This window comes from Dreissena polymorpha, chromosome 8 (genome assembly GCF_020536995.1).
Source record: "Dreissena polymorpha isolate Duluth1 chromosome 8, UMN_Dpol_1.0, whole genome shotgun sequence".
Lineage (NCBI taxonomy): Eukaryota > Metazoa > Mollusca > Bivalvia > Myida > Dreissenidae > Dreissena > Dreissena polymorpha.
Window position 1 is genome coordinate 92,743,033 of NC_068362.1, and position 22,608 is coordinate 92,765,640.

Sequence of the window (22,608 nt, forward strand, 5' to 3'; positions counted from 1 at the left end):
ACTAAAAAGACGAATGCATCGGTTATTGTAGGAAAATAATTACGAATTATCTTCGTCACAACCGGCTCGGGGCGCTAATTTGTATTTGCTGTATTTTATGAAATTCGTCTTAAATGTATCATTTTTCTTGCAAATTGTGTGTTATTATAACATATTTGTATCAATATTTTACAATTCAGCACATATAAAAATCGTATATATCCGCTTTAAGACATTACTTCCTAGTTTCAAGTTTTAAAGGCTTCATTTGCAACCCTAATGTACCAATAAGCAGCAAACAGCATAAAACCTGAACACACTGCGAGTTACTTGCAGGCTGTTTTGGTTCTATGCAGTTTAAAAAAGACATTTTCACTTTTCTTCTGACCAGGAAAAGATTAATAAAGATGCTACACTGTGGCATTTACAAACATAAATCCATGAAAATCAAAAGAAAACTAAAGAACCATTCTTACAAAAAAATAATTTTCATTTTTTGTCAGAAAAAGACAGAACAAAACCTCATTTCATTTCTCCGAATTTTCTTTCAACCTAAAATTGTGAGCTTGTTCTCTGACCTGGGGACATTGTTCTTGTATAAGCCACTTAAGATTTTGTATTAACCTAGAATCATGACCTTGGCAAAGGGGTCTTGATTTTATTTGTGACTTTCCATTATATAATGCTAATCATTTCTGACAAGACAATTAAAATCAATCCATGCTGAAAAATGTTATGCTCCGGACAAGAACTGATTGTCTTATTTTGACAATTGACCTTGATCCCCGTTTTTCCACAGCCATGCTTTTCCTACTCACTTTGTCAGCGTAAGACTGGAAGAGGACACCATAGAGTGCAGCCCTCAGTGTGAGATCATCCTCTATGGCCCCTATGCCCCCTACAGTCTTCTCCTCCTTCTGGTCCCCAGACCCCCCGACTCCTTGACCTCCGGCCCCTGCTGGCCCCTCGTCTGGGTGGTCCCCCTCTTTGTCTGGGTCAGACTTCTCCTGAAATTAGTGAAGACAATAACGTTTACAGCAGGCCATAAACATTAGCTCCGCTGATCCACACTTTCAGAGTGATTTGCCCTTGAACATACATGACAAAAAAGTGCAGGGTTATAAGTCATGTTTGTGACAAAGCTCTAGTTAATTTTATTAACATAAGAGCTGCTATCAGGGAAAACTGGGCTTAATGTATGTGCGTAAAGTGTTGTCCTAGATTGGAAATTGCAGTCTTCACAGGCTAATCAAGAATGCCACTTTCTGACTGGACTGGGTTTTCATTTAAGAGACTTTCTTTAAACAAAATAAATCCATAAAAGCTCAAAGTGGCGTCCCTGATTAGCAAACTGCACAGGCCAATCTATGATGAACTTTTGCAACATGCTTTAAGCAACATTTTCCAAGAGCGCAGCTTAAATGTAAATAAAACTAACAAGGGCTTTGTCACAAATAACTCCACACCCCTTTGCCAGCCATCATCAGGGGCAAATAACTCAGAAATGTGTGGATCATTTAACGTGAAAAACGTGTCTTGCATACTTATACACCAAGGATATAACATATTTGTAACTCCCATTTAATTGCTTGAGACATATGGAAGAAGATTGCTAAAAACATGTAACATTTTATGCTGACTTAAAAGCAACAGGCAAACAAATAAACCAACATAGTGAACCCAATACAGCTACTCCAAACTATCTATGCAGGGGTAAAAAAATAATATGTTTTCTCAAAGACGTTTTACTGAATGGAAATGTATTTCACGAACAAGGATGCCTCCACTTAATGTCACTGGACACAAAGATGGGAGTTGTCTGACAGATGTAATGTACAATAAATACAATTTAGATGCATCATCTCAACCAATTTTATTTCAATTCCCATCATGCACAATAAAGTTATGGCCGTTCACTGTGCCCTTGACTTTTGAGCTGACTCACAATAGAGTTTTTGAGCCAGACAGATAATATAAAAACAGACTAAAAAGCTGTCAAATTGTCCCCCCCCCCCCTCCCCCAACAAAACCACAAACATTTCCCACCCACCAACCAACCAACAGCACATAATCAAAATGTCTCCAAATAACCATGTGGCAAAGACATAGCAGCATGTGTCAACATGAAACCAACCTGTTTCTTCTTCAAGCTGTCTGCAGTCTCTGTGATACATTGGAGGATGATTTTGATTGGTTCCCGTAGAAGCTCTCGTTCTATTGGCTGACTGACAAGAGGGCAACATGCGTTCCAGTAATGTCGAGCTGCAATCATCACCTGATCATAGTTATCAGCCTTCATGGCAAACCTGAAAACCCAGTGAAATAACAAAAACAACATTAATTCCAGTAAAGAACAAGAGATGTGTTCCTCAGACACACAATGCCCCCTACTGCGCCGCTTTGATTTTTTTTTTTTTACCTTTGACCTTGAAGGATGACCTTGACCTTGAACTTCCACCACTCAAAATGTGCAGCTTCATGATAACGCCGCTTTAATTTTTTTTTTTTTTTTTTTACCTTTGACCTTGAAGGATGATCTTGACGGATGACCTTGACCTTCCACTACTCAAAAAGTGCAGCTTCATGAGAACGCAGCTTTGAAGTTTTATTTTGTTTGACCTTTGACCTTAAAGGATGACCTTGACCTTGAAGGATGACCTTGACCTTGAACTTCCAGCACTCAAAATGTGCAGCTTCATGAGAATGCCACTTTGATGTTTTTTATTGTTGACCTTTGACCTTGAAGGATGACCTTGACCTTGAACTTCCACCACTCAAAATGTGCAGCTTCATGAGATACACATGCATGCCAAATATCAAGTTGCTATCTTCAATATTGAAAAAGTAAAGGCCAATTTTAAAGTTTTTGGACGGACAGACGCCATATATTTGACATTTGACCTTGAAAAATGACCTTGACCTTCACCTTTCAAAATGTTCAGCTCCATGAGAAACACATCTATGCCAAATATCAAGTTGCTATCTTCAATAGTGAAAAAGTTATGGCCTATGTTAAAGTTTTTTTCGGACGGACGGACAGACTGACATACACACATACACACATACTGACATACTGACTGAAGGACAGTTCAACTGCTATATGACACCCTACCAAGGGTATAAAAATAGTATCAATAAGTAATTTATTTAAGATTAATCATTATTTTTAAAAGGGTTATTTTTTTTATTTTTTTTTTAAATTAATAATAATCCACACTCTGAGAAAATGGGGTTAAATGCATGTGAGTAAAGCTTCTACCAGATCATACTGTGGAGTCAGCACAGGCTAATCAGGAAAAAAACTTTCTGAATTAACAGGATTTTTGCTAAGAAGAGACTTCTGCACAGGCTTATCAGGGACAACAATATCCGTCTAAACTGGATTTTCTTTTAAACAAAAATTCCCATAAAAGCGGTAAGTGTCCCTGATAAGCCTGTGCGAACTCCACAGGCTAATCCAGGATGACACTTAAGGCACATGCATTAAGCCAACTTCACTCATACCTTGCACTGTTGAGGAAAGCCGAGAGGGCCTCCCTTCGTATGGCGTTCTTGCCGCCCATGTTGTCCACGAGACTTTGTCCGAGAATGCCACTAGAGAAACTAAGCATCTCGAACTCAACCATCTGCATGTGACTGAAACAGAGAACCATCCACATGTGACTGAAACAGAGAACCATCTGCATGTGACTTAAACAAGGAACCATCTGCATGTGACTGAAACAGGGAACCATCTGCATGTGACTGAAACAGTGAATCAACTACATGTGACTGAAACAGGGAACCATCTGCATGTGACTGAAACAGAGAACCATCTGCATGTGACTGAAACATGGAATCATCTGCATGTGACTGAAACAAGGAACAATCTGCATGTGACCAAAACAGAAAACCATCTGCATGTGACTGAAATAGGCACATATTGTCTATAAGCACTTATGTTAGTTTAAAATATTTAAGCTTGATTTAATGGAAAGCTCAAAGCTTATGAAAATGCTCTTCAGTCTGTTTCCTGGTTAGAACCAGTACTTGATTGCTTTGGGGGAGATCTAAAAAATGCTCCTAAAGAAAAATTAACAGTTAAAAAAATTCAAACAACTTTCAACATGTTAGATGTTTGACTAGGATTTTTTTGTAAATAAATTTAAATCCTGTCAAATTTCAACATAAAAAAAAAGAAAATTAAAATTCAAACACAATCCTACCCGTCTACTGTCTTTCCCTTGGGCTGAGTTCCCCCGGATGCAAACCGTAGGGCCTTCTTGCTGCATCTCAACACAAGGGGATGGAGTCGCTGATCGTACGCAAGGGAGGTAAGCTGCGTCCACAGCTGAAGCTCCACAAACTTCTCCAACCATTTGCACTCCTCCACCATGTTGGCAACCTGTAGTGACGGATAAAATGGTACTATACAATCATTTATATATTTGTTGGCACAAAAATACGTTGTTGTTTTTCAAAAATTGTACTTACTTATACGTGAACATTGAATTTCTGATTTCAGAAAAAAATAATAAAAATGGGGTCAGTCATTTGTTGAAGTGTTTGTGTTAAATTTGTAGATAGGTCAACCCATCAAATGATAAACAATTAACGTCCCCTGAATAATTATGATTTTACTGTAACTAATGACCCACATCATGGGAAAATGTGTCTTACCCCACAAGCGGCCAGTGTAGCTCCATTGCAGGAGCTACCCTGTCCGCTTTAAAGTCATACAAGTATTGTGATTTCAATAGCAGAAAGTGCATCTCCTAGTTGCTCATGCATTACCTCTGACATTGCATGTAGTATTTGCTAGCTGTAAGCTTCAACCACTGCATATCATAGTATGATGCTAGTTTAAATTATGTTATAAATATTTTAAGTTGACAAAGGGTGTTAAAAAAATTGTAAGGCAGGGTAATAAAAAAGCACCTGCAAAACTTCATATAATTTGTAATACATGCAAATTTGAATGTTGCACCTTGAGAAGTGTATCAGTACTTCGTTGGTTTCTGATGAAATAACGACTTTGATGTAGGGGTCAGATGTGCATGTGTGTTTGGGGGGGGGGGGGGGAGAATCATACTGTTTTCTTATCAATCAATTCCTATCTCACTCTGGAAACTAAGGCAGAATGCTTGTGTGTAAAGTGTCGTCCCAGATAAGCCTGTGCAGTCTGCTTATCAGGGACAACACCCTGCTTTATTGGAATTTTTTACATTTTTTGTAAACAATAATCGAGTCTAGGCGGAAAGTTGTTCCGGATCAGCCTGTGCAGTATAAACAAGTTAATCTTGGAAGACACTTTATTCACATGCATCAAGCCCTGGTATACCGCAGCGAGGCTTATATACATGTATATGTTTACTTACCTCTGCAATAGCAGGCACTTCCTTAAGCTCCATGATTCCATTCTTGTTGAGTTTCAACATTTCCACTGCCACAATTGACCTTGACATTGCACGCTGACCTTCAGTGTAGGGCTATAAGTAGAACACATAGCATGTGGTAATAAACCATTTATTTCATAGAATGCAAACATTTTGCAAACACTTTTTTTTAATAGTATAAGCACTGACCATAATATTAAAGTGTCTAGATTAATTTCAATTTACATGTAGTATGTTTTATAATGTGCTAAAATTAAGGATACACAAATTTGAGTCATAATCATAGACATTTTTAAGTGTAATTTAAATGAACATATGACAGAATCATGCCTAAATGACTTATGCCACATGCAGCCAGCCTTGCTCCAGACCAGCCATCTAAGCAGTCTGTTCTAGAGCTATGCTGTCCCTTATAAATTCACGCAAGGTTTTGTGGTCACATAAGAAGACAGGTAGACTCCTGACCTGACTACAAGGACACTTAGGGCTGGTCTGATCATTAGACCCAATTTCGCATGACACTGGTCGTAAGTCAAATAATGATTATATTCCAAAATGACTACAAACAGGAAATCTCTTCAGGGTCTAAAGAGTTTCAATTTGTTCTGAAATCTTCTCATGTTGAGTACAATTATATTGCCACTTTCATATAACTAATATCGGAAAAGGAGGTTTAATGCCTGTGTGTAAAATTTCCTCCCAGGTTAGCCTAATAGCCTGTGCGATGACAATTTCCACCTTAACTGAATTTTCATAAAAAGAGACTTACTTTAAACACAAAATCCATAAAAGCCGAAAGTGTTGTGTCTGTGCGGACTTCACAGGCTAATCTGGGAAGACATTTTATGCACAGATTGTGGCTCATTTATTTTTATAAAAAAAACTGACTAAAAATTTTGTTTCCCAAATTTTCCGCCATTTTCCCCAGTTGTCTGGCCTTTTTACACTGTTTCCTGCACTGAGGCTCTAGCTACCTGCACTAAGGCCCGAGTTACCTGCACTTAGGCCCTAGTTACATGCACTTAGGCCCTAGTTTCCTTCACTCAACTCTTCATCAAGGCTGAGGTTCTTTAGTGAGCTCATAAGAAAGAGGGGTATTTTGCCATATGTGGCCAGCGTAGCTCCAAACCAGCCTGCAAATCAGCACAGTCTGGTCAGAAGCTATGCTTTCTGCTATAAAGTAAAAACTCACCTCGTCATCAAGGCCAAGGTTCTTGGAGATCTGCTGTTGGGCCATCTGTTTGGCCGCAGTCCACGTCTGCAGTATGGGCATGCGGACCAGTATGGACACAACATCCTGAGGGTTGGTACCATTGGTCACCCCAAGCACGTACTCACATACCTGTGAGTAAACAGAGCTGCATAGTGGCTATTTATAGTAGAGTCAATCTTGTATTAAGAGACCACTCAAGGGAGTAATCAAAAGTGGTCTCTTAATACAATGGTCTTTAAATAAAAAAGGCCATTCTGGAAGAATGCTTACCCTCAATTTTAATCTATATGAAGGATAATCTCTTTTGTCAACATTGATTTTAACTTTTATAATAAAATGAATATAAGCACAATACATAAACAATATTTATTATAAATTAATTGTGTGTACATATTTATTTGCAAAAACACCATAGACAAGGAAATATTTTTCGCATTTTTTTCACCTGACACATTATTTTCCACGTCTTCAAGCATCTCAGCTTTACGCTTAAGAATGTTCTGAATTTGAGTTTTACTCACTCCAAACTCATCTGCGATTTTACGTGCACTTTTAGTTTTACTCTTTGACAATTCCAAAACCCGAATTTTCTCGTTCAACGTTAACACTTTTTGTTTTGACATTTTAATTTCTGCATGTACGCTTAAGGAAATCTGACTTGATTTAATGAGCTGAAAAAATTAAAACACGTCAATTGAAAACAAACAAACAGACCTGATTGGAAAATTTATTAAGTAAATAACAATGTGATTGGCTAACAAATATCTACTCATTAGCATAATTACAAATTGGTTATGTACGGATATCGACAGATGTTGCCGATTAATAGTTTATTTCCGCACTTGTCTGGAAATGTTTGTCGCGTACAGTGCATTGTTTATGCACCTGTTATCTATACTCAAGAAAAATCGGCGTTGTCTCTTAACGTTCCACATAGTAAATTATTTAAACTGTAGAGTGTGCGCAATACGTTCCTCTATTATTCAACTAAATAAATTGATACGCAGTCTACAACAATACCGGTCAGAACCGGTCAACGAGACAAAGCATAATGGTTGGTGTGAAAACAAAGCAGAGGTGTGACAGTACATCTTATCGGCATAGATAAACAATTTACACGGATCTGTCCCTGAAAGATTAATAGGTTAACCACTTTTACCTCCTAGTGGTTGCTTAATTCAAGATTGGGACATCAAAATACACAAAAATCAGCGGTCGCTGGTCGCGTAAGACAAAAGTCGCTTAATACAATATCAATATATAGCGAAAAAGCTCCGTGGGATTTCAAAATGGTCGCATAAGACAAAGGTCGCTTAATACAAGTGGTCGCATCCACAAGATTGACTGTAATTATAACGAACAGCGTTCTGGGTAAACTGGGCATAATGTAAGTGCGTAAAGTGCCATCTCAGATCATGAACAACACTTTCCCCCTGGATTTTCATTAAGAAGAGACTTCCTTTAAATGAAAAATTCCATGAAAGCACAAAGTGTTGTCTTTAATTTGCCAGGCTTATGTAGGACGACACTTTAAGCACATGTGTTAAGCCCGGTTTTCCCAGAAAGAGGCTTCCATATTCAATCTCAAGTGAGGTCTACTTACAAAGTATCTATGCTTAAAGCATCAAGTCTTATCCAATAAACAATATGCATCATTGTTTTTATTTTTAATGAGACGCACCTCAATGGCCTTCTTGAGATCTGGCATGGCCTCGGTTGCTATGGATATGCCATTCACAGTGCTCTTGTTCTTCTGACCCCCCTTGTCCTTGCCGCCCTTGGCGCGTGGGCTGTCACTGGCACCCGGTGTGGCGGGAGGGCTGGGCTCCTTCACGGGCTTAGGGAACCAGGGCTTCATGAGGGCGTAGGCCAGGGCATTGCAGATGTTGACCAGGGAACTTGTCTCACTGGAATGGAGTATTTATTTATTTATCAAACGGTCAACCTATTAATTCTAGCTCCATTGCATCAAAAGTCTTAGGCTTATTGAAACGCTCTTGAGTTCATTTCCTGTACTTGGTGTATTTTGGAAAGATCTAGAGAATGCTCCCACATTGAGGATCAAACACATAACCTCGCGATTGCTAGGCTGACACCATATCCTCAAAGCCACAAACATGAAATGAAGTTCTGAGCTGATGTCATATCTATGGGAAATTTTTCTGACACGACAATGTGTTACAAATTTAGCCAAAATAGACAATTTCCTGAAATTAACGACTTATTCAGTTATGATGCATAATTAATTTCACATTGATATTAACTACAAACAAGACTATTGCCAAGCAATAAAAGTCCCCTACCGGCTCCACCATTATCAGAAATTCCACCATTGTCAGAATATTTTTTTATTTGTTGCAATAGCAACCAGAATTTTTGATGTATAAACAAAATGAAATGACGTGCATAATGTCCATATTGCCATCTATCTATGTTCCAAGTTTCATGAAAAAGTATTAAGAACTTTTAAAGTTATCGCAGAATCCAGAAAAGTGTGACAGACATTCAGACTGACAGACGGAGTGCAAACCATCATAAGTCCCCTCTGTTGAAACTGGTAGGGGACTAAAAATATATTCTTCTCTTTTTTGCAAAACACATTTTATACAATTGTCCATACACTCTGTGCTTGATCCCCACTTTGGAAGTGTTCTTCATATCTCCCAAAAATACACAAAGTACTGGTTCTACCAAGGATATTGACTCAAGTGAATATCAATAACCCCTAGGCTTTAGATGCAAACAGCTAAAATAAAAAGGTTGAAACTAAAGGTATACATGTTCACTAACACAATTCCTTGACTCAGTAATTTACTTACTTTGCATGGCCCACTTTCTTGAGTCCCTCAAACACGGTGGTGAGGGTTGCCATGATCTCACGATGCCTGAGTTGTGTCAGCAGGTGGTTGTTGTAGTTCCACACGTATGTGGCGCCACAACACACAAGCCACGCCTCCTGGAGCTCTACTCCAAGTGCTAGCCCGCGCAGGAAACTGCCAGTGCCACTCTCAGACAGGGACTTGATCCAGTCACTGTAACAGAAGGTATGACATAGGTTATGACTTAAGACATTTCTAGAACGTTTCTTCAAATGCTGCTCAGCAATTCAGGAGTTGTTTGATGAAAATGATCACAGACAGAAGCATGGACCCATGCCATGAATGGACAACTGATATCACTGACACCCTTAAGCTCACCATGTGCATGTTGTGCACAGGTGAGCTAGATGTACCGACATATGCATTCTGCATACATGTTTAAAACAATAACTTTAAGGATTATATCAAATCATTTCTATAAATAAGCCACAGATAATCTTGATATTTATCTGTTGATGGATACGATTTTGAGAGGGTTTTAGTCACTTCAACATTCTGTTAGACTTCAGATAAATAAGGTATACAGTATACAGTGAGCTCCAGGAAAACATCCAAGAAAACATTGGCAATTAAAAATATTGGCTATGTAATACAGTAACTTATAAATTAACATGATTAGCTAGTAATATTGGGTTTGGACCAGTGATTATTTATATACATCAACATTTTGTGGCCAGCATATAAGGGATTGACAACTTTCAGATGGATTGTAAAGATTGACCAAACTTTAATCAATCACTTCAAAGTTTCTGTGTCTTCCGGAATCTTATTGATCAGCCCACCAATATTTTTTCCTATCAGGACTTTTGGTCAGCAAACCAATATTATTACATCCAATAAATTCAAGACTATGGTTGGTCAGTCTACCAATATTCTATCCAATAAATTTAAGAATATCATTGGTCAGCCTACCAATATTCAATCCAATCAATTTAAGTATGATTTGTCAGCTTACCATATTATCGTAATTACTCTAAGTTTTCGGACACTTAAAAATAATAATTTAGATATGAAAATTAAGATACGAAAAATATTCAAAAATTACAGGTGTCCAAAAATTTAGAGCAAAAAAAAATTAAGCTGTCCGAAAATTATAATTAAATTGAAATAAATGCAATAAATCAATGAACAACAATTTTCTTGTGATTTACTCTTCTTTTTATGCTTAAAAAAATTAATCCAACATCACAGCTTTGCAAACTCTTGCCTGAAATCATATGTATTAGTACAAAAACGTAAAAACAGAAAACATTCTGCTTCCTTTAAAGGATGACACTGTTTCAAATGCTGTTGGGTGAATCCATTACTTTCTACCAACAAACATTATTATTTACCCAATAACGCCAATGTTATGGTCAATTGCCCTCAGGTATGAATATTGTATGAATATGCAAGGTTTTATGACCTTAATCCCGTTATAAAAATCCACGATCAAAGTGTCACAAGATAAGCAAAAACAGGGCCGATGTCTGTATATAAGCGCAGTAAAATATACTATCCGAAAATTAAGAGACATTAATTATGGACAAAAACCCATATGTCCAAAATTTTAGAGTCACGAAAAATAATTATTTTTGCTAAAAAAGGGTGTCCTAAAACTTGGAGTATCCGAAAACTTAGAGTAATTACCGTAGTTTCAAACAGGGTCTTCAAAAATATCATTGGTCAACCTACCCATATTCTATCCAATTAATTCAAGAACATGATTTGTCAGCGCCAATATTCTACCAAATCAGGATCAGCCTACCCATATTCTATCCAATCAGCATCAGTCTACCAATATTCGATCCAGTATAGATCATCCTTCAAACATTCAATCCAATTAGGATCAGAATACCAATATTCTACCCAATAAGGGTCAGCCTCTTAATATTCTATCCAATCAGGATATGTCTTTAAGAATCTTATTTGTCAGCCCTTCCAATATTCTATCCAATCAAGCTACTGATTGGTCAGCATACCAATATTCTATCCAATCAGGATCTTCTTCAGGTTTCTTGGCAACATATCCCTTGGGTCTCTTACTCTTGTCCACTGGGGGGATGGGCAGGTCATTTAACTGCACTCCCTCAGATCTCAACAGGTGAACCATGGCCTGAACAACAAGCATTTACAAATATGAAAGCAGTCCTTAAATATGATAAACAATTGTCACACACAATTTTGATATGATGAAACTTTTACCACTTTCATTATACCAGCATATACATTTACCTGTTTTTTTTGTTATTTTTTTCATAAAGAATGATATCTAAAAAGCTGAAAGTAAAACTTACAATTTATTGAACAGCTGCAAAAGAAGACCCCTGAGCTGCATTTCTGTATGCCTAAACTTACTCGAAGGAAATTGATTGGATTTCATGGATTTCAAGGGACAATATATAAATGCCTACCTCTCCCTGAATGAAGTTCACTTCTGCAAACATCCTGAGCAGATCCTTGTCATACAGAGTGGATTGTAACCCTGGGGAGCTGGGGCGGCTCCCCTCAGCGGGAGGATCACTTCCCTTCTTGTCCATGCTGAGCTGGGTACCGTCCTGAGAGGCAGACACGTCAACCTGGGTCTTGGGCTTCTCAGGCTTTGGACTGAATAGAATGGGAAACAATTCATGCATGAATAGAATGGGAAACAATTCATGCATGAATAGAATGGGGAAACAATTCATGCATGAATAGAATGAGGAAACAATTCATGCATGAATAGAATGGGGAAATAATTCATGCATGAATAGAATAGGGTAAACAATTCATGCATGAATAGAATGGGGAAACATTTCATGCATGAATAGAATGGGGAAACAATTCATGCATGAATAGGATGGGGAAACAATTCATGAATGAATAGAATGGGGAAACAAATCATGCATGAATAGAATGGGGAAACAATTCATGCATGAATAGAATGGGGAAACAATTCATGCATGAATAGAATGGGGAAACAATTCATAGTATGAATAGAATGGGGAAACAATTCATGCATGAATAGAATGGGGAAACAATTCATGCATGAATAGAATGGGGAAACAATTCATGCATGAATAAAATGGGTAAACAAATCATGCATGAATAGAATGGGGAAACAATTCATGCATGAATAGAATGGGGACAAAGCTTATTCATTAATAGAATGGGGACAAAGTTCTATTATGAATAGAATGGGGACAAAGTTCATTCATTAATCAGAGCTCCAGATAAGGGTCGTATTTTCGTAATTACGAATTATTTTCAAGTTCGTTACGTATTTATTTTGAAATCTTGTCGTACCATTAAGAATTACAAAATCAAGTTACGAATATTATTTTTACATCGGTTCGTATCGATTTTTATTGAGTTCTTTTCGCGTATTAAAGATCTTTGCGGTGCTTATATAGAATGGTTATCGGGTTTGTTTAACAATGCGCATTTTTTCCAATAAAAGCGGCGTATGCAGTCTATCTGTCAAAAAACAATGGCGGCACCCAAAGAGCGTCCTAAAAAACTGCAAAGCGTCCAAAAACACGCTTTTAACATATTGTACGCAAAGTGAGCCGAAGTTAAATGTTTAGAAAGACATTATAGAAAAGATCTTATACGATGTTGTATGTTCAGTTGCCGACACAGTCGGAAAAGCTAAACAAAAACGCGACACGACGGGTCCAAACTTAAACACACAAAAAAACATTGAACGAGTGGAAGGGACAAGTCCCGTGGCTAATCGTTGAAAAGATTGAAGGGGAGACCCGTTTTAATTGTAAAATATGTAAAAATTCATCTAAGGCATGGAATCTAAGCACAGTTTGGGCATATGAAGGTATTTGAAAAATAAAATTGTATAATACTGAACAGACACTGTTGAACTCGTATAAATAAAGTTGCTAGTATGTTTATTTTGATTTTTTTTGCATGAAAATAACCATTATTATTTATTTTTAGGTCATTAAGAAAAAATAAGAATTATTTTCAAAAACTTAGTAGTAACGTTAAAAATAAAATTTCAGAGTTAAGAATTCTTTTTGAAAATCTGGTAGTAATTTAAGAATTTCACAAAACCTTATCTGGAGCTCTGATTAATAGAATGAGGATAAGTTCATTCAGTAAAATAATGGTGACAAAGTTCATTTATTAAAAGCATGTGGACAAAGTTTATTCATTTATCAATTAATAGAATGGGGACAAAGTTCATTCATTATTAGAATGGGGACAAAGTTTATTCATCAATAGAATGGGACAAAGTTCATTATATCCAATAATACTTTTCCATTCTAATTTAGTTGGCAAGTGCTACCCCAGCTGTAAGACTGGTGATTAGAAACATGTTACAGTTAGTATATGCGGAAAACATTGAGCCTGTTCATCCTAAATTTTGTAAAAGAAAATTAAATGTAAACATGTCAACAAACTCATTATCCCTATATGCGGAAAGTGGTCGATTCCCCTTGTATTTGGACAGATTTATCAGGATTGTGAAATACTTTTTTAAGTTATATACAGTAAAACAGGTTATTGTATTCTAAAACACATTTTACTATCACAGAGATTAGAAATTGAATGCAAAAACAACACAAACAATTGGTCATCGAAAGTACAGGACATTCTCAAACAAACCAGTTTTAATGATGTATGGCTATTTCCCAAAGCTGTGAACTCTAAAAAACTAATCCCATTACTTATAAACAGATTACTAGACTAGAAAATTATATATCAACTTGAATATAGTGTCACATCATCTAGTTCAATTATTTTATATAAGGAATAATAACCAATATTCCAAAGATCTGCAAATCTTGATATTGTTGAAATTAAAACAAGAGGACCTGAAAAGCCCAAAGTCACTCAACTGAGATAAAAAGAAATGACCTGTTTTTTGCAGCCCAAAATATCAATGGAACAAATGTTCTAACCAAGTTTCATGAAGAATGAACAACAAATGGCCCCCTGGCGGCCATGTTTTTCAACAGACCTGAACCTTTTTTGATCTCGTCCAAGATGTCATTGGGACAAATCTTCTGACAAATTTTCATGAAGATCCGACAATTAATGTGGCCACTACAGTGTTAACAAGGCAAATATTCATGACGCACAACGGAAGACAGACAAATGATAAAAGGTGATTGCAAAAGTTCACCATGAGCAAAAAAAAAAAAATGCTCATAAAGAGTGTCACCATGTTTGAAGATGATATTAATAAAACTAATTGAGTAAACTAAATCAAGATATGATAACAACATTTGCACTCAGCAAGTGTCATTCAGATTGAACTAAAAATGTGACTAAAAGTATTTACAATGTTTCACTATAAACAACTGTAGACATACAAAAAAAACTACCACCCCCTGAGAGCCTTGTTTATAAACAAACATGAACTATTTTCAGACTCACCATGCAATTATATGTCCAATTAAAAAATCAATAAATCTGTTTTAAAACACAAATCTTTGATAATGTGGGTTATTGTATTAAACAATAAAACCCAGTTTATTTTAGCAGAAATGTGGACCCTTCAAGGGAGAGTATCTTGAGCATAATAGTATGTTGATGAATAAAGAGCTCTCTCCAATTCCTGAGTAAGAGTTACTGCCCATTCTATACATAGAAAGTTCACTTTCTTTCTGGCATTGGATTCCAAGGATTAAACCAACAGAAAAAATCAAAATGATAAAAACTACATTAATCTGAAGAGATATGTAAACCAGCAGGAAGGAAGCGGAAAGCTCAGACAAAACTGCCAGAAAATCAGGAAACTAGATTGTTCACAAGCTTTTTTACCCAAAGGGGGGGGGGAGGGGGGGGGGTAACTTCCTATATACGGGTATATAGCGGTGTGCCGATTTTATGGGGTGTGTTTTTCGACTAAAATTATAGAAATGGGTATGGTTTGAGTTTCTAAGTAAAGATATAAAAATGGGTATGATAAATGTCATTCTGTATATAAATGGGCATCAAAAAGTAAATTTCAGTAGCGGGAAAGATGCAGAAACTTGACTGTTGTAATCTGTTGCTTGATCGCCCAAAATGATACTGTGACGTCATATATTAACATATGGCATATATTAAGTGACGAAATCGTTTCATAATCTAAAAGTACCGGGAAAAGTGCAGTTACTGCAAATGATTTATGAAAATTGTGTCGGAATTAGACGACTGTCAAAATAACCGACTTTACGCTACATGTACAATATACAGACATATTTTTAAATGGCAAAGTTGTATGATACATATATGAAATTTACAAATAAACAAATATAAATCTAATAGCAAATTCAATAAGTATACTGTATTGATATGAAAGAGATTTAAATTCTAGTATGAAATGTGTCCACTTTATCAAATTCTAGCATTGAAATGGGTCCAGTTTATCAAAATTATTGTATTGAAATGGGTCCACTTTCTCAATGGTATCGTATACAAATGGGTATGCTTTTTCAAAAATCTTGAATCAAAATGGGTCTACTTTATCAGAGTTCCGGTATAAAATGGGTCACATTTCGGAAGTCTCGGCGGGACACCCCTACCCTAAAATTTGGGAAGTTACCCCCCCCCCATCCCCCAGGTTTTTTACTATATATATATATGAGGAAAAAGACCCACCTGGCAGCCATGTTTTTTTACCAATCCAAACCATTTTCAAACTCAACTGTCATATCCAGGAAACAAATGTTCTGACCAAATTTCATCCATGGGCAAAAAATGTGTCTTCTAGACTGTTCACATGTTTTCACTATATACATATAGAGAAAACTGCCCCATCCCCCTGGTGGCCATGTTTTTCCACCCATCATGATCATTTTCGAACTCGTCCGAGATATCTATAAAATTCATGTTTACAATTTTTGTAATGATGATTAGGCAAAAAAATGTGACTTCTAGAGAGTTCACAAGCTTTTTTTACTATATAGATATAAGGAAAATGCCCCCCCCCCCCTGGCAGCCATGCTTTTTTACCGATCAAAACCATTTTCGAACTCAAGCGTCATATCCAGAAAACACATGTGCTGACCAAATTTCATGAAGATTGGACCAAACATGTGACTTCTAGAGTGTTCACATGTTTTCACTTTATACATATAGAGAAAACTGCCCCTCCCCCTGGCAGCCATGTTTTTTCACCGACCTGGACCATTTTCGAACTCGTCCGAGATATCAATGAAACCAATGTTTTGACCAAGTTTCATGATGATTGGGCAAAAATTGTGACTTCTAGAGTATTCACAAGGTTTCTCTGTAGCCATATAAGGAATACTGCCCCGCCCCCTGGCGGCCATGTTTTTCAACGGACAGGAACCATTTTTTAACTTAACCAACATATCATTTAGAAAAACATTTTGACAAAGTTACATGAAGATTGGTCATCAAATGTGACTTCAACAGTGTTCACAAGGTTTTTCTTTTTTTGACCTAGTGACCTAGTTTTTGACCCAGCATGACCCAGTTTCTAACTCAGTCGAGGTATCAATGGGACAAATGTTCTGACCAAGTTTCATGAAGATTGGACAATAAATGTGGCCTCTAGAGTGTTCACATGGCAAAATGTTGACACCGCACGCTGCACGATGGACGACGAACAAAAGGCGATCACAAAAGCTCACCATGAGCACGTTGTGCTCAGGTGAGCTAAAAACATAGGAACATTATTGCTAAATTACATTTGTCGTCTCACAAATTATTTATTGAAACAGGTAGACACCAGAACATTGTCAGAGATCAACACAAATGTGTTTTATGCAATCTAAATGATACTGAGGAAGAATATCACTTTGTTATTAAATGTCCTTACCATGCCGATGTTAGGAATACATTAATTCTGAAGTATTATAGATCTCACCCATATATGTTCAAGTTTATCAAACTACTTAATAGTTCAAATAAATTAGTGTTAAAAAAATACCCATGCTTTGTTGAAAATGCTTTAAATGTCTTATAAATGTAGGAATTATATATTTTTCACAAAGATAATTAGCTTAAAATAATGTTATAAGTGTTGTAATTATCAAACTACATTTTTACATTATGTGATTATGTATTTACCTTATCCATGTGACATTCTCACTAAAACATGCTATATTCTGTATTAAATTGATATTTATTCGAAATGATGTATGTTTTGTATTTATTTGAAACTCATTTATTTATGTTTATGACGCTTAGCTGTGTGTGCATATATATATATATATATATATATATATATATATATATATATATATATATATATATATATATATATATACATGTACAGTCGAAATAAGTTATTCTGTTCTGTTCAGTGTTCACCTTGTTCCTGGAAATCCATAGAAAAACAGCTGTTTTTTTGTCTGAAAACCATGAAAGACATTTAGGTGAGTGAAATATAACTTTTGCTTCTATGGTGCAGCATTTTCTACTTTAATAGAATTTTCATTTTTAAAAAGTCTCTTCTTACTGGAAATCCAGTCTAGGGGGAAGATGTTGTCCCTGAATAGCCTGTGCAGACTGCACAGGCTAATCTGGAACACCACTGTAAGCATATCATTAAACCCCATTTTCCCAGACCGCAGCTTACATCCATTTCAAAGCTTACAAACCAACATTTAACAATCACACCTTTCAAACTTCTCTGGAGTCTCCTCTATTTTCCATCTTCCGTCGTCGTAGAGCAGACAGAACCGCGAGGCAACACGACACACATCCCACACTTCCTGTTTACGAGCCGTCTTTGCAAGGTCTCCCCACAGTCGTGACCTGCAGGGAACCAAAAAGAATTTATCCCAACTGCACATTAGAATAGATACATATATGAGAAATGGGCTTCACTTTCTGCCTTTATGGAAAAAAAAGAAGAAATTATCTCCTAAACAAAAATCCAGTCTACGCCTAAAGTCTTGTCCTTGATTAGCCTCTGCTGTCTGCACAGGCTAAACAGGGACAACACTTTATGCTAATGAATTTAGCCACGATTTCCCAAAGTAAGGCTAAATATAGCATATTAGTTCAACATTATTTTAAACAGTAAGTATTAATTCCAAGTTAATCTTACAGTTTGGAGCTGTATTGAACAACTTTAGGTATCATTAGACAAAGGCTACAAATAAGTATTCTACATTCTGAATTGTAGCAATTTTAAACATTCTTTATCCAGATGTTATTGTTCTTGAAAGTTTATGTAATTTCATCAAATTGTTTTCTTCTTAATTGATTTACTTTAAACAACATAATTACAATAAATTGATATAAGGAATAAAATAATTTGCCGTATGAAATATTTGAGTCACCCTCCGGGAAAACAGGGCTTACTGCATCTGCTTTGTATCATCCCAGATAAGCCTGTGCAGTCCACACAGGCTAATCACTGAACGCACTTTTTGCCTAAACTGTATTTTTGCTTAGAAGTGAGATTCTTACAAAAATATAATACAAACACAGTGTTGTCTCTGATAAGCATGTGAGAATTGCACACAATAATCTAGAACAATGCTTTATGCACATTCATTAAGCCAGCTCTTTTCTTGCTCTCACACACTTTAACCCATATGAACCATGCTAACACATTTGCTTACCTTTCACGGTCATTTTCGTTGCCGAGCCTCTGCAGGTGCCCGGCTGCCTTCTTCACACACTTGTTGAACTGCCGGGCCTTGTTGGCCAGCTTCTTGATAACAGTGAGTGGAGCCTTGCCTCCAGTGACATCTGAGGTGAAAATATGTAAGTGCTAAAGTATCATCAAAGGCAGACTCACACTGTGAAAACAGGATTTAATGTATCTGCATGAAGTGTCATTCCAGAGAAGCCTATGCAGTCTGCACAGGCTAATCAGGGAGGAAACTGTCTGCCTAAACTTGGTTTTCTCTAAGAAGAGAACATTTTTTTTCTGTGCAGACTGCATAGGCTTATCTGCGATGACACTTCATGCAGATGCATTCAACCCTGTTTTCACAGAGTGAGGCAGCATTTTTTCACACACACTTGTTGAAGTGGCGCACCTTAGAGGGCAGCCTCTTAGTCACTGTGAGCGCAGCCTTTCCCCCTATGACGTGTGAGGTGAAAATATATATTGTGTTAGATAATTTCATTGATAAACTACAAGGTATTTAGATAGCCTGACCTTATACCTAGGTAGGTCACTATCCAGTAGTTTAAGAGGAGTTCAAAACATAAGCTTCACAACACAGAAAAACAGAGGTGCCTTCAACATGAGATGATATTTTTAGAAGTTTCTCAACACATTTCATGTACATTTTATCCTAGTTCCTTAATGTCTTAATAAAAAGTAAAACCAAAAAAATTAATAATTAAAATCTTTACTACAAAAGTATCTTGGCATGGCATGAACATATGAACACAATTATATTTCAACTACTAGTATCACCACAGATTTTGTGATTCCACTACATGAAAGAAGAAAGGCAGCTGTTAATAAAAAGTTCCATTTAAATCTGTTGAAATCTTGAAAAAAAAAGTTATGGAGTAAAAACCACCAGAATATAATTGAAAAATTATTACTAAACACACTGTCAGTAAATCTATATGAGATCTAAGTTTAGTAAATTACTGAGCCGCATGTTAAGCAATGAGTGGAAATTAACAACGGAAAACCAATGATTTCCATAACATTGAGATTTCTACATTACATCAAATAGTTTTCTTTTCACAGTTTGGAGTGCAAGTATGCATGTGTATAAGATGTTAGTTCAATACTGAGAAAAAAACCATGTGAATTAGAAATCTAATATAAAGAGAAGAGCATAGGGATGTCATGTTATTATATCTACAGATCAAGTTTAATTTGTTTCACACACCAAGTAATTGTTTTCTAAAACCCATGCATGTTCAAGGCATGCTTCTAATTAGAAAGTTCATGTACAGTTTACCTGACTTGCCCATAGCAAGCTCAAGAGCTATAACATATATTTATATTATCATGTAACAAAGATTTTCATTGGCAAAAAGCGATTATATGTCGCCCCATTGGTGCAAAAAGGTACCATGTGATATTAAAATTAAATGTCATATGGTACCTTTTTGCACCAATGCGGCGATATATGGGCCTGGCTCTGGGAAAACGAGGCTTTATGCATGTACATAAATGTCACAGATTAGCCTGTGCAATCCACACAGGCTTATCAGGGACGACACTTTCTGCCTACACTGGATTTCCACTTAGAAGATACTTCCTTTAATTGGAAGATTCCATTAAGGGGGAAAGTGTGGCCCCTAAATCTGGGATGATACTTTGAGCACATGCATTAAGCCCAGTTTTGCAAGAACTAGGCTCAAATACTTATTCAACAAAAGTATTATTCATTGGCATAAAAAACACAATCCCAACATTTTGTACAAGGAAAGTTGTTGTTCATTCCTGCAAGAGCATTTTTATATTCAAACACAACAAAAACTCACATTTAAACACTACAAAAAACACATATTTTAAAAAACACAAACTTCAAAACAGAAAAAATGAAAAAAAATAAAATCATAAATCTTCAGTGTAAAAATACATGCAGATTTTGTTCAGCTGTATTACCAGGTGCAGCTAAAAAGCAAAACAAACACATATTGGACAAGAGTAATAACTCAGAGGCAACCAACGTAATAAAAACAAGAGGGCCATGATGGCCCTATATCGCTCCACTGTTTTTTTATGCAAAAAAAACGTGCAATGCGCATGGGTTGAAATGTACTCAAGCATGTGACTTTCTCTTCCTATCCCTCGTCCCACTGGGCACTTAAAAGTTGGAAGGGTGAGCATTTTTACAAATGGAACAAGAAATGTGTTTGTCGGAAACACTATGTCCCCTTCTGCGCCACTTTGAAATTTATTTATTTTTACCTTTGACCTTGAAGGATGACCTTGACCTTGAACTTCCACCACTCAAAAATGTGCAGCTTCATGAGAACGCCGCTTTGAAACATTTTTTTTTTTTTTTACCTTAAAGGATGACCTTGACCTTGAATTTCCACAATTAAAAATGTGCAGCTTCATGAGATACACATGCATGCCAAATATCAAGTTGCTATCTTCAATATTGAAAAATGTGTTTGTCAGAAACACTATGTCCCCTTCTGCGCCGCTTTGAATTTTGTTGTTGTTGATGACCTTTGACCTTGAAGGATGACCTTGACCTTTCCCCACTCAAAATACGCGGCTCCATGAGATACACATGCATGCCAAATATCAAGTTGGTATCTTCACTATTGCCAAAGTATTAATAAAATGAGCAATTTTGGCCACATATACTTGACCTCTGACCTTGAAGGATGACCCTGACCTTTCACCACTCAAAATGTGCAGCTCCATGAGATACACATGCATGCCAAATATCAAGTTGGTATCTTCAATATTGCCAAAGTTTCATAAAATGAGCGATTTTGGCCACATATATTTGACCTCTGACCTTGAAGGATGACCTTGACCTTGACTTTTCACCACTCAAAATGTGCGGCTCCATGAGATACACATGCGTGCCAAATATCAAGTTGCTATCTTCAATATTGCAAAAGTATTCATAAAATGAGCGATTTTGCCCACATTTATTTGACCTCTGACCTTGAAGGATGACCTTGACCTTGATCTTTCACCACTCAAAATGTGCAGCTCTATGAGATACACATGCATGCCAAATATCAAGTTGCTATCTTGAATATTGAAAAAGTTATTGCAAATGTTAAAGTTGGAGCAAACAGACCAACGTACAGACCAACAGACAGGGCAAAAACAATATGTCCCCCACTATAGTGGGTGGGGGACATAAAAAGTTACTACCGTGTTAACTTAACAGACTAAAAAGCCCGGGATTTGTTGCACAGGTCCTTTGCTTATAATGTAGGTACATTTATCTCTTCAAAAGATATTGTCATTCTTTCTATTTCATATATTTTTAGATGATGAAGATCAAATCTATGCATTTGATTTGAAACAGATTCACAAGACCCATAGGAATCAAAATGCCTTAACCCTTTTACCAAACGACACATTTTGGACTTTCCCAATTTGAAAGAGGTTGCAGACGAAAATTAAATTGTATTGGAATATGAAGGAAATTATCAGGTAGGGTAGAAATAATTGCGATAAAAGGAGAAATTGCTCATCTTGAGCAATTTCTCCTTTTATCACAATTATTTATAAAGTTGTCAGCTACAAACCCGTAAAATCCTATTAGTGTTTGGTAAAGGGTTAATAATCTTTGGTTCCTTCTTAGAGCCTTTCACACAT

The 22,608-nt window shown here is 36.5% G+C and overlaps 1 protein-coding gene across 8 annotated transcripts in view; it reads right to left on the reverse strand.

Annotated features, from left to right (window-relative positions):
- Positions 1-22,608, reverse strand: part of LOC127842757 (cilia- and flagella-associated protein 46-like) — a 152,665-nt gene that overhangs the window by 93,569 nt on the left and 36,488 nt on the right. For all 8 annotated transcript variants that reach the window (XM_052372466.1, XM_052372465.1, XM_052372464.1 and 5 more), the window contains 12 exons: positions 18,956-19,085; positions 18,003-18,140; positions 11,840-12,032; positions 11,408-11,541; positions 9,387-9,599; positions 8,249-8,474; positions 6,547-6,696; positions 5,337-5,447; positions 4,185-4,363; positions 3,484-3,615; positions 2,114-2,285; positions 798-986 (listed from right to left, as the gene is read on the reverse strand). In XM_052372466.1, coding sequence (XP_052228426.1) covers positions 798-986; positions 2,114-2,285; positions 3,484-3,615; positions 4,185-4,363; positions 5,337-5,447; positions 6,547-6,696; positions 8,249-8,474; positions 9,387-9,599; positions 11,408-11,541; positions 11,840-12,032; positions 18,003-18,140; positions 18,956-19,085 — 1,967 coding nt within the window. The remainder of the gene's footprint in view (positions 1-797; positions 987-2,113; positions 2,286-3,483; positions 3,616-4,184; positions 4,364-5,336; positions 5,448-6,546; positions 6,697-8,248; positions 8,475-9,386; positions 9,600-11,407; positions 11,542-11,839; positions 12,033-18,002; positions 18,141-18,955; positions 19,086-22,608) is intronic.